This window comes from Anabas testudineus, chromosome 12 (assembly GCF_900324465.2).
Source record: "Anabas testudineus chromosome 12, fAnaTes1.2, whole genome shotgun sequence".
NCBI lineage: Eukaryota > Metazoa > Chordata > Actinopteri > Anabantiformes > Anabantidae > Anabas > Anabas testudineus.
In genome coordinates, this window is record NC_046621.1 from 9392473 (window position 1) to 9410088 (window position 17616).

Sequence of the window (17616 nt, forward strand, 5' to 3'; positions counted from 1 at the left end):
ACACAAGCATGACTTTGAAATATTATGCTGAACCATATGTAACCTATCAGTGTATTGACTGCACACTGCATGACAAGAGTTGATGGATATCTGAGGTGTGTGTGTAGTGTGAGTACTGGAGTAGGGGTGTACTGTTTCAGGCAGCTTACATTAGCTATGCTGTCCTCACTTCAAACACATGCGGGCTGTTTGTAACATGCCACAGATGCGTGTTGACAGGCTCCGACAAACTAGCAGTGACGTTAAAGGGTACACTGACTTCTCAAGTTTCTTAAGTTTTTCTTTTTTCATTTCAATTCCTGTAAAAATGTTGGTTGAGCTCAGCCACCTCATCATGTTACATAGGCAGAAGGAGAGGAAGGAGCACATTTGATATTTGATCTGTTTGTGTGTCTGGATAATGAAATATTTTGTGGTACTGTCACTGTGGCTGTTTGGTATTTTGCATCTTAAAATGCATTTCCCATCTCTTTGAAGCTTTGCTGTGAGGGAGATTGGCAGTATGTGAGATGTCCCAGTAGCAGAGTTGTGATTGCCTTGGTAGCAAGAAAAAGAAGCTGTCTGTCACCTTTTGAAAAGTTCAGTACAAGGACATGGAAAATCAATGCGCTATCTGAGGAACCCCCTCCAGAGAGAAACTGTGTGTGTGTGTGTGTGTGTGTGTATGTGTCTGAGGGAATGAATTGGGGTAGTGTCCTAAAAAACACATTGGCCAAGGTATCATATGAAATCAATCTGAGGTAGAAAAATGGAAATCACGTTGGCTGCCGCAATATGAGAATGCTATGAAGAGCAGAGAGGTCATTGATTTTAGAAATGAAATGTCACATAATTTCCTGATGCCATAGGGGAAGCCAGTAAATAGTATTATTATACTTCTGTAAGAAAAGTAATTATTACCTCTAACTGCTGTTTATTGACGCTGTGCTGAATTATATGGTCATTACAAGTAAAATGATTAATGTCATGTGTGTGTACATCTAGATTTCCTGTATACTGTACATCAAATTACATATATCCAGCATCTGTATGACAGCAAACTCTAATATATGCTTGTTTGTTTCTCTCTTCTTGTACTCCCTAGGCGTAAGTCTTTTAATACCAGCAGGGGCCATTCCTCAGGGCAGAGTGTATGAGATGTATGTAACAGTTCAGAGGAAGGACAATTTGAGGTACGCTAGACCAGTGGCCCAGAACTGTCTTTAGTCCTTTCAGCTTTGCCATGTCACACATACACTGAGAGATCTGACACATATTCACCAAACAGCACACGCGTGTTATTCTCTTTGCACCTACAGGCCCTCAGTGGAAGACGGACAAACAGTGTTGAGTCCTGTGGTGAGCTGTGGACCCCCCGGGGCCCTGTTGACTCGGCCCGTCATCATCACCATGCACCACTGTGCTGTGTGCGACGGCCAACAAGACTGGCTCATCCAGCTCAAGAGCCAGTCACCGCAGAACCAGTGGGAGGTGAGATGTGGAGTGCACGATGAAAACTGTACAACGTGGTCAAGTTTGAAAATGTGCTGTTGACATGTTGTCATGTTATGAACCAAGTTAATGCAAATGCTTCTAAAAGAAGATTCGCAGATCTAACTGAACCATTTAATAATGTACAAAGCATTTAATTGGTTGAAAATGCCACAGGGCATTGAGCAAAAGTAAAACAAAGTGATAAAGTGGCATGAGACAGTGGATAGCAGATAAATAGTGAGAAGGATCAACTTCCTCTGCTTTGTTTGTGCAGCAGGTGCTGAAATAGTAAACCTCTGATAGCAGGGAACATCTGGGACGATGTTTTTCCCCAGATTGTTTTCACATAACTTTGTGAATGCCTATTTTGTGTGTGTGTGTGTGTGTTTGTGTTTTTGGAGGTCCTGTGCCTGCAAACTTCATCATTAACAGCACTGATGATGATAAGTCGTGTTGCTGAGGGCAGCAGTGTGAATGTATTCTGCCGATCTGATCTCTCCTCCTCGTCCTCCCTTTGTCATCCGAAACACATATAGACACTGAAAAAGTCCAATTTCAAAGAGAAGATCATTTGCAACAAACTATGCCTCCACCCTCATCACAAAAACAGCTTTAGCAATGGTCCAGGTGTCATCTCTGTCTCTTAAAACATCTATATGAAGCCTCAGATAATACTACTACACAATAATTGTATTATAGTACAATATAATAGTTCAATAAAATAACAAACTTGAAGATGCTAAAAAAAAAAACTGATTTTAATCAGAGCACTATTTAGGGAAGTAAGATACTGAAGCACCAGTTGAAGTCTGGAATAGAGGCAAGTCACATACGGTACTGAAAATCCAAGTACCTTCATCCAACAGCCTATATCTAATACTATATCTAATATTTCTAATAAATAGTGCCATATGGCCCTCAGTCTGCTTGTCATTCAGTAGAGGCTCTAATAACACTTTTTAGGAAGTCTTTGTGCAATCTCCACTCCTGATGTGATGATATGACTTATGGAGCAGGAAAAAAAAAAAATGACAGACAAGCCCCACATGTCTTTGTGACACTGATGAATTACTTTGGGGCAACCAATAAAGCTCAGTATTTTTAAGGAAGAAATAACTATTGATTACATCTCTGACCTGTCAGAAATGCAGATGGTAATATCCAAGGTATCTCTTCCCGCTGAGGCCAGCCACCGTGCTGCATATGTGAAATATTGCTTTATATGACATTCACTGTCAAAATGTGTATTCGTCACCGTGGCAGAAACAGCAGAGATGAACTCTGAAGAACTAATACTTCTTCTAGTGTTTTTTCTTTATTTTTAACTTTGTATATTAATACTGACGGTATCAAAGAACACATATGGAATTATGTTGTCAACAAAAAAGTCTTAAACAACCGAGAAGATGTTTTTGATTCTTTAAAGTAGCCACGTTGTGCTTTGATGACAGTTTTGCACACTCTTGGCAGCGTCTCAGTCGAGCTCGTGAGGTAGTCACCTGGGATGGTTTTCCAACAATCTTGAAGGAATTCCCAGAGGTGTCGAGTACCTGTTGGCAGATTTTTCTTCGCTCTTCACTCCAACTCGTGAGGGGATTGCGAATTTGACTAAGTCACCGAGGGGTGTCACCAGCAAAGCACCCGTACGCCATCACACATCAACCTCCACAATTTACAGCAGGAACCACACATTGAGCAGTTCACTCTCTTTAAATTCTTCTAAAAAATATGGCAGTTTAAACTAAACTATCTCATATTTGGGCTCATCAAGACAAAGATTGACTGACCTTCATTATCTAAAGTAATGATGGACTGTTTTTCTTTTTACTGAGTGTTTCGTGCCTTAATATGGATTTATACAGTTGCTGTAGAAGCACTAATAAGGCTATTGACTCTGTGCCCAGTCTTTCTCTTCACAAGACAACTGATCATCTTAAGCACTTTAAGAAATGGCACAAATTGCTGTAACTCTTGACATATTTGTTATTTCATCATTTCAGTGTCTTCAGTAATCTTAGTAATAATATTAAAAATGATAAAAATAAACAGGCATTATGATAAAGACAGCAGGCCATATAATGAGGAGTATGTGGGGCTTTCTGCTACAAAGGTTTTTCTTTCTATGCTTCTTAAAAAAACTCAGTCAGACAATTGTAAATCATTTATGCTGTGTGATTATATGTGAGTATGTGTTTGTTGATTGTTTGTGTGTGCACATATATGAATGAAGCAAAAGCCTGCTTTTCCACTGTGCGTTCTAATTATCCCCCAGTAAGGAGCCCCAGCACCATCCCTCAGGAGTAGTTAAAGAGTAATGATCAGCCGTAATACTGCTGTTAAACGGCCTAACTCACAATAAAATACTGCAATTCCTCTTCTGTCTCTCATAATAGGCGGAATTAATGCGAGTGTGCTGCTCACAGGAGTGTTTGGATTGCAGATTGAAAGACAGAGAAAGAGAAAGTGTGTGAGAAAGAGAAAGCACGATTAAGAAAGATCAAGAGAAAGGGTGAAAGACAGATAAAGAGAGACGACGAGCGAGAGAAACAGAGAGACGGCTTCTTCAGTCCAGACAGTCTTAATGAAAGAGAAATATGTCCTTGCCTTAGTGCTTTTATAAGGGTCAACTACAAATGGTTTGGATAGTCACTCTTTAATTACCTCACATGCACGATGGCAGAGTGTCAGACGGAGTGCCAGACATTAGCATTTATCCTCACTATGTGTGTATTACTAAAAGACACTGCTTTAAAAGCCGTGACCCTTAATTGTACTTTCCCCGTTAAAATGAAATTTATATTCAGTTTGGTTTCAATTCAACTGAATTTAAATAACTGAGCATGGAAACTTGGTGAGCCAATGGTTTTTCTGGAATCAGTGCATGGAGCAACAACATTATAACAAAGGTTCTTGATATTTCAATTTTTTTCTCTTTTTGTCCACGTTGCAGGATGTGGTGGTGGTAGGAGAAGAGAATTTCACCACGCCGTGCTATATCCAAATGGATGACGAGGCCTGCCACATCCTTACAGAAACGCTCGGCACCTACTGCCTCGTGGGCCAGTCTCTCAGTGCTGCCACCATCAAGCGCCTCAAACTAGCCATATTCGGCCCCGTCACCTGCCCTGCCATGGAGTATCACATCAGAGTTTACTGCCTGGATGACACGCAGGACGCACTCAAGGTAAATACGGATTTTATGATGCTTGTGTCTTTTGGACTTAATCGTTAATGCGTGTGCATCGGCACGGCTAGCAGATGAGGTGTGGGAGGCAGGAATGAGAAATCTTTGTGTTGGTGTGTCACAATCGGGGAGGCAAGTGCTTGGATTTGAATAACGTCACTGTATCTAGTTAGATGTAGCTGCTAGGCCAACACGAAATAAGCCACATTCATCCCCGTACTCTACTGTTGTCTCCTCACCTCAATTTTATTTAATACCTCCAACTACCTACACAGAGTAAAGATAAGGAAGGATTATTATACTGAGCAGGGATATTGCACACGGTTATTAAGTTTGGGAATGGGTGATGAGAAGTGATAGTGATCCTGCTGCAAGGACAGTAAAGATGGTTTCAGATGGCAGGATTCAGGTTCGTAGGGCCTTGAGGGAATGTGTTGGATCTCCGTTTAAAACATTTCATTTGCAATTTTCCATAAGAGTATTTGGAGCAAATGCTGTAGCAAACAGAATAGAACAGTGATTTACAGTATAACAGAAGCAAACGAAGTAAAAATAGTTTTGATTTACTAATCAACTGTGTGTTTGCATGTTTAGGAAGTCTTACAGATGGAGAAGCAGATGGGTGGAAAGTTGTTGGACGAACCAAAGACTCTCAACTTTAAAGACAGCACCCACAACTTGAGGCTCTCCATCCATGATGTCCCCCACACGTTGTGGAAGAGCAAATTACTAGCCAAGTACCAGGTAAAGTATTTATAGTGCAGAATGTAATATTGTCCCACAGTTTCTGACAGCTAACTAACTCCCCCCTTTACTTCTTTTCGTATGATTGCAGGAGCTCTCCTTTCAGCAAGTGTGGAGTGGTTCGCAGAGGAACCTCCACTGTTGCTTTACCCTGGAGCGGTTCTCGAGCAGCACAGTGGACCTGGCCTGTAAGATATGCGTGCGCCAAGTGGAGGGAGAGGGACAGATTTTTCAACTGGACACAACACTGTCAGAGGTAGGGTCCGATGCTGAAGTCTCTAAATTAAAATAAATAAATAAAAAATCTAAAACAGTTTAAAAATAATCAATCTCTTTGTTTAGAAAAGAGCGATAGATCACAAATATTCTTTAAAGAGCAGCGCAACCTTTGGCTCATTCTTGTGACTTGAGTTTTGCATTCAGAGATGATGCGTTTTCTCCATCATGCCATCCTCTGTCAAGCATCCTTGAATAAATGTATTCTCTCTTGCATGTATTCTTTCCCTCTTTTTGCAATCTTCACAAGGACTGACTGGGTGGAGGACAGGGAGTCTTATGGCAGGTCAATGCAGAGCAGAGAGCAGCAGTGGGGGAATAATCACCCTCCAGTTGTGCTGTACTTGCTTCACAAAGGCCATCTGACCACAAGAATAGAGCTTGAGGGATGAAGGAGCACTCAGGCTTTGTGCTCAGTAATGAGATGAATTACAGTACATGCAGTGCAGAGCTGTGTCCCTGCTTGGCCTTGGTTCATTTGTCTCCGGGTCTCGCTCTTGTTTCTGCAGCCAGACCTCCAGCACTTAATCCTCCAGATGTAATATATTTGAAAATCACTCAGCTTGCATCAGTAAATTGATGGCAATGAAATAAATGATTTGTTACGTTTATAGGACCCAGAACCAGACATTTTCTATGCTACAAATCCATTTCAGCTACATTATGTTTCGTTTTGTGAGACGGTGTTAAATTATGTCCTGCAGCCGGAAGAAAATCCACTGCTTCAGTCTCCACTTCAACCTCTCTCCATCTCTCTCTCTCTCTCTCTGTGCAGGATTCCCAGAGTATTGACACATCTCTGCTGGATCCAGCCAGTAACATCACCACGCTCGTGGGGCCTAATGCCTTCCGCATCCCCCTCTCCATTCGACAGAAGCTGTGTGGTAGCCTGGATGCGCCACAGACCAGAGGCAATGACTGGAGGATGTTGGCCCACAAACTTAACCTTGACAGGTGTGTGGACTAACAGAGCAGCAAGCAGTGAGAGTGACTCAGATATTGGTCCATTCTCACAGTCTGATGACTAAGGACCTACGTAACTGACAAATTATTTATTCATTAGAAGATGACAAGATCTTAAGGGAATTAAAAAATGCAGATAACTAATCTCTTTTTATTTGATTGTGATTGTTCTCTGGGAATGTGACTCACGATGATAAGAATCTGTTGAATTGAGATTGAATGAGCTGGACTGTACCGAGACATGCGAGAGAGAGAGAGAGAAAGAAAGAAAGACAAAGATAGAACAACACACCCATGTGTCTTTGATAATCTTATGTGTTTGATGAAGGTACAGTGTGTGTCCATTTATAAGGTCCCGGCTCAGCGGGATGGCCTTATCACAGCCAGCAGATGTAGATTGACGAGACCACTGACAGAGTATGGCGTAAAGGAAGAAGAGTGCAGAGGAGAGATTTGAACCAGACTTTCAGTCACAGTGCACCGAGATGATACAGAGTAGCTCATACACTGAGATGTCATTATTTTCTATTTAAAGATTTTCAAATAAAAATCCAGGAATTAATTGATTTAATTTGAAAACCAAAACAGTTTTTTTTATCATCTGTGCCACAAAAAATCTTTTTTATAATTACTTACTGTAAAAGTGCATAATCAGCATTTGCTTTTTTTCTTCTCTTATATCGTTAAATGTGTTTTTTGTTTTTTTTTCTGTGCTCTACGTGACTCAAGAGAACTTAATTTACTGTAAACTACAAAAATAGGCACTTTGTTGCAGCTGTAACAATGAAACCCAAATGATCACTGACGTACAGCACGACAAGATGATCTGATCTCCTTTACTGATGATTATTTTCAGTTGCTTTTTGCTGGAGGGGTCTCCTTGCTTTACCATCAGCTTAAACATAATCTAGATATGTCCTACTATTAGTCAGGGCCGAGGTTAGACCCCATCGGATCCAAACCAAGTTTATTTTGACTCATCCGGCCAGAGAGTTTACTTCCAGTATTCAACAGCCTTTTTTTTTTTTTTAGTTTAATCTCATATTTTGCACTGCTTTCAAGGCTGTGGTTTTTCTTTGTGGATGCAGTCTGTAGAGGCTGATTTCATGCAACGCCCTTCACACTGTCAGAGCAGTCACTGAAAACCCAATTTGCATACTGGAAGTAATTCTTGTGCTGAGTCAGAAGCACTTAGCGGTTTATTTTTTAGTGCAATGCTGCATAAATGGTGGATGACATCATTATGTGAGGATGTGCACCTCACCTTCTGATATTGATGGTATGGTTTTTTTTCTACCTAGTAACCAATGCTGCAACCCAACTCGCATGCTGTGGTGTTCACATGTTATTTTCTAATCTAAGCTCCACTGTAAATGTCCAAATTTTATCATTATTAAGGCGAATGAAATGAAATTAAATGTTTTAGTCAGAAGATACCACTACAGATTTCCTAACCCACCTCTCTCTGTTATGTCCAATCATTCCTTTAGGTATCTTAACTACTTTGCCACCAAATCCAGTCCTACGGGAGTGATCCTGGATTTGTGGGAGGCCCAACATTTTCCTGATGGTAACCTCAGTCGCCTTGCCCAGGTACTAGAGGAGATGGGACGCCATGACAGCCTTGTTCCTTCAGTGACAGAGCACTGACACCTGCCCACCGGGGAGTGTGACATTCCAGGGGGGGAAGAAAGCATTAAAAAAAAATCAAGAGTGACGGACACACAAAAGCAGGAGAGTCATTTGACATCACAATGACAAATGCATGTACACGCTCACAGATGCTGCATGTCTGCGCGTGTGTGTGTGTGTGTGTGTACGCTCATAGAGGTGAGACGATAGAAGCAGCTCCGTCTACTCAGCCATGACCCAGTTAAACATTGGCAACAAAGGGTGTAAAAACTTGGAGGGTAAACAAGAATCTCTGCCAGTCATTTCTCTCTGGCTGTTCCTCTCTTTCTCTCTCTCTCTCTCTCTGGTACAACGACTTAATATTTTTGGCTCTAGTTTCCTTGGAAACAGCTGTCCGGTTATTTGGATGGACTGTGCAAATATGTGGATGATGCCCTTGCCACAGACAACAGTCTTAGTGCAGACACTATATCAGAGGTCGAAAGATCAAAGGATCGAGGCTTGGATCAGAAGAAGCATCTCTCACTCTCCAAATTCTGTCTCCATAGCAGCTCCACAGATGAGTATATGTTCTGTGATAAGATAGTATTTAACATGCCTATTTATGCATATCTTTTTATTGTATTTTAAGCTGCCTGTTAAGACAGACTGAGCAGTGTCCTCACATTTTTTGTTTCTTCAGTCGTTATGTTTGACTGTATCATAGCACCTCCTGGTGGACTCCTGGTGCATTAATGACTCATTCTGTCATCGACTTTTATGTGTACACTTCGATGCTGTAACCATTTTACTGTGTTAGGGTTTGTCATAATAACTACTATTAATACTTTTACTTTGCTATGTATAATGATTGTTTTTCTTTTACATGATTTAAGTCTTTAAAATTGTTTTGATAAGTTGCTTCGGTTATGATTTTTCTTTACATTTGCATGTTGTTTGTTGTTTTTTTTGTTTTTTTTAATCAGGTAATTTGGCTTATTCCACCTGTTTACTACTCCTTAGCAGTGGGCAATCAATATTATTTTCCCAAAAATTAATGACTGATGCTGATGATTTGCATGTTGAGGACACCAGGGAGAGAAAACAGGTAGATACGGTACATAAAGGGATCAGAAAAGTATATTTTTGTAGAACCAATGCAACAGAATACAACTGCTTTTTACCAAATAATTGACATACAGTGTATGAGGTTCAATTTAATACACGACTTATCATCTAAAAATCAAATGTCATTTCAAGAAGTGTCATTTTTTTTCTGTGTTCAGAACTTAATGACATTCATCTGTAAGTTTGGGGGAGAATGGAGATATTAACTAAGGACTTCTGTGTTTGTACATAAATGACAGAAGCCATTGACGTGTTGATGACACTGACTCTGTGCATACAAAATAGTGATCGTTGTAAATGCAATATTTCTTTGCTACCGCAGCACCTGTGACTGTTCAAGTGTTCTTTGTTGGTTCTTGATTTTTATTTTTTTTATTTTTAATGGCAGTTGTCCCAGTTTTCGTAAAGCCGTCTATGCAAATTTTGCAGATTTCTGAAACCACCTTTACATTCTCAGTGGGATGGCCTTTGCATTCCCTAGTTGTTCTTCAGCTTCATGGTTATTATTGTGTATAGTGAGAATGTAGCCTGTCTGTTTCTGGCACTCATGATGTTCTTTGCAATTGCTTGCATTTCATCTGTCAAGTTATTGTACAAAGTGTAAGAAAGAATTTTTAAGACTAATAATAAATTATATTTATATACAACATTGAAAATGGAGCATAAAGCACGTCCTTGTTTGAAGTGTGACCTTGGGTAAACACAATTCTTCAAGCAGTGTTTGATAAAAATAGACAAGGTGTCAAGACGCAGTCGTTTTTATTAGGGAATGTGATCCAGATCCACTCGTACAGTACACCCTCACAATCACATATGTACAGATTAAATAAGGCACATGCCATAGTGGTAGAGTGGAGGGGAAATATTCTGTACACAGATAAAGCATCAAAAACACATCTTGCTTTAATCCAGCAGCGATAGAACAAGCTCGCAAATCCATCAATGACTTAACAGTTTGTTTTTATATTGACATAAAATGTACTTTTGAAATATCGGGTAGAAAAATCAGTTTCTGCAGGAAATGCTGTTTTTCATGAATTTAGTCATACTTGTCTTTGCCCTGTGTTAATAATAATAATAATAATAATAATAATAATAATAGACATGAGGTCACTGAGCATTAATTGAACATTGTTTGGATAGACGACACTCACCATGGATGGAAGTGACAGTGAATGTTAAAGTAGTCTGCTGTGAATCAAACAAAACAAAAACATGACAGCAGCTGAGACAGTACAAAAGACTGCACATGGAATACTGCTATATGGCTTTATAAAGGCAGAACAGGGGCTTTCTCCATAAACATCTGATCAGAGGACTTTTAATCCTCTTGTCCTGCATGGTTCCCTGTCTGTCTGCCTACCTGGACACTCTGGACCTAACAGCTACTCAGCTTTCACAGAAAGCACAACCTGAGCACTTGGTCGGAGGCGGAGGCGGCTCAGACAATGTGGGGGTCAGATCTCTCCTGACATAATCAATCCTTTGCCTCTCATTTTTCTGGCTCCTCGTCGACCATCGTCTCTATCAATCACCCTCTCCTGTGAGTTTCCTTTGTCCTATCATTCACAGTCTTTTTTTTTTTCCCTTTCTTCAAATTGCCAGTTTAAGTGGCACTATGCCAGTGGCATTGAGAAGTCTGTAAGTGATGAGAGCATCTCTTGTGACTGTCTGTCACAGTTTGATGTCTTGGGACTCTAACATTTTCGCCAGGGTCTTCTTCACCCTCAGGGCTGTGAGGCGAGACTCCGGGTTGTGAGCCCAACACTCTGACATCAGTTTCCCCATCTGTCGTAGACACTGACGAGACAAATACATACGATTATAACACTATTTTTAGAAGTGAGTATAAATAAAGGGTCTTTAAGTTTACTTTAGAATACCTCATCACTGGTCCAGCGATTAGCAAATGAAGGTCTCTGTTTCTTAATGCAAACAACTTCCCTCATATCCTCATAGGAAGGATCGGTGGGCACAAGGTCATAATAGGGCAGCTGATACTCCTCCACTATGCCTGCAGAAAAAAACACATAGATGTGGGGATGAGTAGAAGCATTGAGCAAACATTTAGAGACACAGATATAATATAAAAATATTTTCCTGACCTCCAGAGATGCAACGTCGTGCCATCTCCCAAAGAATGAGTCCAAAACTGTACATGTCAGCCATAATAAAAGACTGGAAGTAGCTCCTGTTCAGAGTCTCATCTAACACTTCAGGTGGCATATAGCGCTTTGTTCCCACTCGTAGGTTGGGAGGGATGTCCAACTTATTGGTGTCACTGAGACAGAGAGGGAAAAACAGAAATGGGATTAAAAAAAAAAAAACATGTTTAAATGTTTCAAGAAGAACTCGACGAGTGTCCAAAGCTGCAAAATTCATGTTGTACCTGTTAAACTTGACAGCCAGTCCAAGGTCTGCTATGCAGCAGGATCCATTCTTTTTAACAAGTATGTTTTTGCTCTTCAAGTCTCTGTGTGCAATGGCTGGTTTGCCCTGTGTGCCATAGATCTCAGTGTGCAGGTGACAGAGACCTGATATGGAAGAATAGGCCAGTTTCAGCAGAGCCTTGACATCCAAGGTGTTGGACTTGAGATAGTCATACAAAGATCCATTCTCGTGGTAGTCTGTGATCAGGTAGAGCTGAGTCCACGAGCCGGTTCCTTTAATATCAGCTGCTATGAATCCTGAATGTTGGAAAGTGGGGATGACAGCATTGTAAAAGGCACAAGCACACAGCACAATTTCATATTTTATACTGTGTACTAGTTCATTAGAGACACACACAAATCAGTAAGTACTTAGTTTGTTTACATCCTCTTACCAAGTATATTTTCGTGTCTCATTAGGAAAGTCTGATAGATTTCAGTCTCTCTGAACCAGCTCTCTTCCTCTGTGGTGAAGAAGACTTTGACAGCCACCCTCTCTCCTCTCCATTTGCCCATCCAGACTTCTCCATACCGCCCTTTTCCAATCTGCTTAACCATCTGGATCTGCTTGGCGATGGTGCGCTGCACCTGGCAACAAATTATTGTAAAAGATCTGGGTTTTATTATACCATTTCCCCTGCCAAACACTTATTACAGATATTTTTATTTCTGAACATCATCATTACAGTGCTTTCCTGGTGCTCTTTGCTATTAGTTGTGGAAAAGGACAGGACTTTTAGTCTTATGCTTATGAGTTCTGTATTGAACATCAACATAATTGGTGGTTTAGCATTTTGTAATTAAAAAAAGACAATAATGTGATATCTATAAGACACTGCAGTGATTTATTACAAGTATGACGTCTGGGCTGGAGGTGTCTCAGTGTAAGTGCACTGCTTTTTTCTTACCAGGCGAGGGAGCCCTGACCCAGAGCCAGACCCCATGCTACGGGACTGCTCTATCAGGTCTTTCAGAAACTCTCCAGGGGCAGAGTAGGTCTCATCCTGCTCCAGGTCGTTACTATAAGGTGCTTGTGACTCTTGGCGTTTGCATCTGGCACAGAAAAGTAAAGCAGTGTTTACTATTTGTGCAGGAAGTGAGAGTTAGTTCGTAAGTATGTCATCTGCAAGTTTCTTACCTGAAGTAGCAGAAGACGAGAACGAGACCAAGGAGGATGCTGCAGACTACGACTGAAATGAACAGAGCCTTGTATTGGATGCTGCTGTCCACATAATCTATAAAAAGAGAAATGTTAAAATTACAATGACATCTCATTATTTGACTGTTCCAATGTGAATGAGCTTCATCTGAGCAGGATGGAAGGTCAGTAAAATTAGAACTGATGAATAACTGCCTACTGGCATTTGTTCATTGTTATCAACTCCAACATCTTTCTAATTTTTATTGGCAGGGACAAGCTCCTTTTCCCCTTCCTCCCTCTCACCCTGCACTGCACCCCCACTCCCACTGTGTGATCGATCATATCCCCTTCCTGAATCCCACATATCAGGTGTCACACTGACACTGGTACAGAAACCTCTGGGGCCTGAACCAGCTCTGGGGCTCTAGCCTTTCTGCTGTGCTCCTGTCAATCAGACACACACAGAACCATGAACACACACACACACACACACACACACACACACACACACACACACACACACACACAGTAGGAAGAACTAGTGGACAAAAGAAAACTACGCTGACTGAATAATTCCAGCTTTAGTTAAACATATTTATGTATACATGTTTACTTGGAGGTTATTAGAAAATGTGTGAGGCTGTGAAAAATGCAATGGTGAGTGTGTGACAGACAAACACTGGGAGCAAAAAGACAGTGTGTGTGTGTGTGTGTGTGTGTGTGTGTGTGTGTGTGTGTGTGTGTGTGTGTGTGTGTGTGTGTGTGTGTGTTTGTTGGAGAGTGACAGATGGACAGATATCTCACATCCGTCCCAAGGCAAGAAACTCAAGCAGGCCCCGGGGAGAGGCTGTCCTTTTCATTAGAGGGTGAGAGAACAAGCCAAGCCTGCAGGCTCTGTATCACCTGCTTCTCCACCCCTCCCGGCCCTCGGAGCAGCATGTGCCACTTCACTCCAGCACCACACTGTGGCTTGTAGCAGTTTAAGCTGTCACTACCCATCACCACCCAGAGTTGCCTGAATGAGCCTGTTTGCAAAGCCACTCACGCTCTAGAGTGGGGCAGGATTTCACAGTGTGAACAAAACTGCGCGTGTTTATCTTACCTGACGGCATGAGCGGAGGAAGGGTAGGATGCAGGCGTCGGTTGCAATAGTCCTGATCTCTGCAACACTCGATAGCTCTCCTCGAACGCGCATTCCCTGTGTCCTATCACACAGGCAGACACACAAAACATAAAGCTCATGCACTTCGACAAACAGGAGTAACAAATACAACCAGGCTTATTTCTAATGAGAACAGTATGCCACAGGTTTTTAAAGATGAGTTAAAGATAGTAAGCCTGGACCAACAGGTTTCATGAAGTCAAGAAAAGCTCATAAAAAACTTAACAACAGCTCATATCAGTGTACGTGTGTCCTTCATGAGCTGTATTACTAGTCACACATACAGCTGACTTACTCTGCACTGGAACTCAGAGCCAGCTAGTCCCAGACAACCTGCACTGAATACAGCCAGATCCCCCTCCTCCTTCACCATGGTGAAGCAACAGCCGTCAGTCCTACCAAAACATGCGCACACACACATCATGATCATATAAATACAGTAAACACTGCTCAGCTCCATTCTTATAGATGTACCAAATTATTAAATTATTAAATATTATGAGGCAAGTTCCAATTTCAATACGTCAAGAATCGTGTATGTACTATATGCACATAGATTTGTGCAAAACAAAACATAGCGTATGAACTTTGCATATTCTTTTGTGTAAATGACTCAACTTATGTAAACATTAATAAAATGTGCCTGAAAGAGGCTTGAAGGATTTCATTAAAGCTTGCTAAAGTTAACATTTGTGTACTTCTGATCAGGTAATTAGAGGTTACTTTAGTGGTTACTTGTGTGGTGTGAGTGCATATGTGTGTCTCTGTGTGTAAGTGTGTGTGCTGTGTCTGCCGTACATGCAAGTATTGTTGACAGATTCTTCAGGGCAGTCAGGATAGCAGTGGCACCAAAGCATATTCGGAGCTGGAACCGTGGCTCTGCTGCTACTTTCCTCTCCCTTTCGGTGTGATCCCCCCTTCCATCCATTCTTCATCAGCATAGTGTCCAACATGTTGGCTGCGAAGGAGATGGAAGGAGACTAGGTTTAGCACCAGGGCAACTAAAACTCCTCTGGTTCCAGCAAACCCAGTGATATAAACTTAGGAAAGTTAAAGATGGAATAAATCGTTTCTGCTCATTTCAATGGGTCTTTTGAATTATATTTTAAAAAAAATTTATCAGCATTGTTACCATGGCAATGCAATCCACAGAAAGTGTGAATATGTGTTGCTGAAAGTAATCCTGCTGCTCTGGACTAAACTCAATATAGCTGCATGAAGTCTGGAAGCAGAATAACACTTCTCACCAGAAAGTCTGTGTGCTGTTTTTGTATTTGTGCACATGGCTGCCTACAAATCCATGAGTATTTGTGCGTGTAAGCATAGTGTGCATTGGATATTGTTTATTGTGTGAGTTTTATTTAATTATTGCAATATTCTAGACAACATATTTACCACATTGTTGACTTTCTATCTCTTACAGACTATATGTGAACAACAGCCATTTTCTACTTCGTCCCACAGCTGACAAACTGTGGTGTTTTGTATTAGAAGAATTGCCCGGACATCACTGTACTTTGACACTTCTTTATTCCCTCGTTACTTCTCTCTTCTTCACTCTGAGGTAGAACAACACCTTTTCACCTTTACCTTCGTAGCGCCCTCTTCAGGTTCTTATTTGTATGTCACAACACAACATTTCCCCTTTTCTTGTAAAACTTACACTGTGCGGTAATAAAATTGAAATCTGATTTACCAGAATGTGTAACTTAGGTAGTCAGGAAGTAAGGGTAAATCTCAGGAGCACATAAATCAGCAAGAATATATCCTTATAAGAGAACGGAACTTGTATTACATTTTCTTAGCAACTTAGTGTAACTCTGTAATTAAGACATAATATAAGAACATCAGTCTCCTCTGTCAGAACATCTTCATCAGTCCATAAGTCAGATTTTCTCTTTATCTAACATACTCTGTTAACCATCTTGGTGTATTTCTTGTCCTGTGGCTCCTTCTTGGACCTAGTTCTTGTACGTTATGGTGTGCATCCTCAGACGCCATGAATCCATCCAATGTTGTGTCAGTGTCCATATCAGAACTGGTCAGAGCTTCTTTTGGAAAGAATGCCAACTTGGATGCATTCCATTTCCGACCATCACTCAACAGGAATGTATTTGGTCCCACTTTCTTAATGACCGTCAGTGGTTTTGTGAATTTTGATGAGCCCTTTGGGACATGTTCAGGTCTCCTGACTCTTACAGTGTCATTCACTTGGAACCTAGGTACTTTTGCACCCCGTCTTCTGTCTGTGTACTCTTTGCTCTTGTTCTGGTTTTGTTTCACTGTCCCTTTCACTTGTGCATGTGTTTTGACGTTGTGTGAAACAGGGAGTACATTTAGTTTTGTGCGCATCTTCCTATTTCTCAGAAGTTCAAACGGTGTAGCTCCTGTAGTGGCATGTGGTGTAGCCCGATAGTTTTGTAGGAACTCTGTTACAGCTTGTTTCCATGGTCTGTGCAGTTTGTCAACTGTTTGCAAGCACTCTTTAAGTACCCTGTTGAACCTCTCAATGGCTCCATTAGCTCTTGGATAGTACACACTAGAGCGAAGGTGCTGTATCTCTCTCTCTCTCAGAAAAGAAGAAAAAGCATGTGAGGTGAATTGACATCCATTGTCAGAAACCAAGTAGGAAGGGTTACCCTCACGACTAAACACAGTGGTCAGAAACTGAATAACTACGTTAGTAGTAACAGTAGGGGCAAATGCAACTTCAGGCCACTTACTATAGTAGTCGGTAAGTGTTATTGCATAGCGGCAGTCCCATGTTGCATGTTCAAAAGGACCTGTAATGTCAATTCCCACTTTTTCCCATGGTCCATCAGGAAGATCCACTGGAGTGAGCGGAGCAGGTGATGTGTGTGCAGTTTTATCAGTATACTGGCATGGCACACATGAAGCCAGCATGTCATGTACACAGTGATCCATTTTTGGCCACCAGTACAGTTCACGGAGTCTCTGCTTTGTACGTACCAGTCCTTGGTGTCCTTCATGTGCCAGATTTATCACCTTGGATCTGAGTGAAACAGGAACAATCAAACGATCTGTACCTCTCATGATGAGTGAATCATCTATAGCCAGTTCATCTCTCACGTTGAAGTATGGTACAAGTTCAGGTATCACGTCCTTTCTGCATTTTGGCCATCCCTTCTGAATCTGATTTCTCAGTTGTGTTAGCTCAGGGCATGTGTCACAAGCAGCAGTGAACTCAGGCAACGACATTGCATGCAAGGATTCAGAAAACACTGCAGCAACCATGTCTGGTACATCAGGAGCATTTTCTGTACTGGGGAGTGGAAGCCTTGAAAGGCAGTCAGCTGTCACATTTTGTTTGCCTGGACGGTAAGTGACATCATACGTAAAACAAAGCAGTCTGGCAGACCATCTGGCAACCCTTAGTCCAGCACGACCAGTTCCTTTGGATGTGAGTAGGGATGTGAGTGCCTGGTGGTCAGTACGCAGCACGAAGTGTTGTCCCCACAGATAGGTTCTCCACTTTTCAACAGCC

At 41.4% G+C, this 17616-nt stretch overlaps 2 protein-coding genes across 3 annotated transcripts in view; one reads left to right on the forward strand and one right to left on the reverse strand.

The window, feature by feature from the left end:
- The window catches only part of unc5c (unc-5 netrin receptor C), a 97189-nt gene extending 87174 nt beyond the window's left edge, over nt 1–10015 (forward strand). For both annotated transcript variants that reach the window (XM_026356025.1, XM_026356026.1), the window contains 7 exons: nt 1085–1172; nt 1299–1470; nt 4424–4657; nt 5252–5401; nt 5493–5657; nt 6453–6631; nt 8131–10015. In XM_026356025.1, the coding sequence (XP_026211810.1) occupies nt 1085–1172; nt 1299–1470; nt 4424–4657; nt 5252–5401; nt 5493–5657; nt 6453–6631; nt 8131–8290 (1148 nt within the window). In that variant the 3' untranslated portion in view covers nt 8291–10015. The remainder of the gene's footprint in view (nt 1–1084; nt 1173–1298; nt 1471–4423; nt 4658–5251; nt 5402–5492; nt 5658–6452; nt 6632–8130) is intronic.
- A 122-nt stretch (nt 10016–10137) lies between these two features.
- Nucleotides 10138–17616, reverse strand: part of bmpr1bb (bone morphogenetic protein receptor, type IBb) — a 43409-nt gene continuing 35930 nt past the window's right edge. The window contains exons 5-14 of the mRNA XM_026356612.1: nt 14910–15069; nt 14407–14506; nt 14052–14154; nt 12947–13043; nt 12717–12861; nt 12204–12396; nt 11769–12066; nt 11485–11660; nt 11263–11393; nt 10138–11179 (exon numbers count right to left, since the gene is read on the reverse strand). Coding sequence (XP_026212397.1) covers nt 11054–11179; nt 11263–11393; nt 11485–11660; nt 11769–12066; nt 12204–12396; nt 12717–12861; nt 12947–13043; nt 14052–14154; nt 14407–14506; nt 14910–15069 — 1529 coding nt within the window. The 3' untranslated portion in view covers nt 10138–11053. The remainder of the gene's footprint in view (nt 11180–11262; nt 11394–11484; nt 11661–11768; nt 12067–12203; nt 12397–12716; nt 12862–12946; nt 13044–14051; nt 14155–14406; nt 14507–14909; nt 15070–17616) is intronic.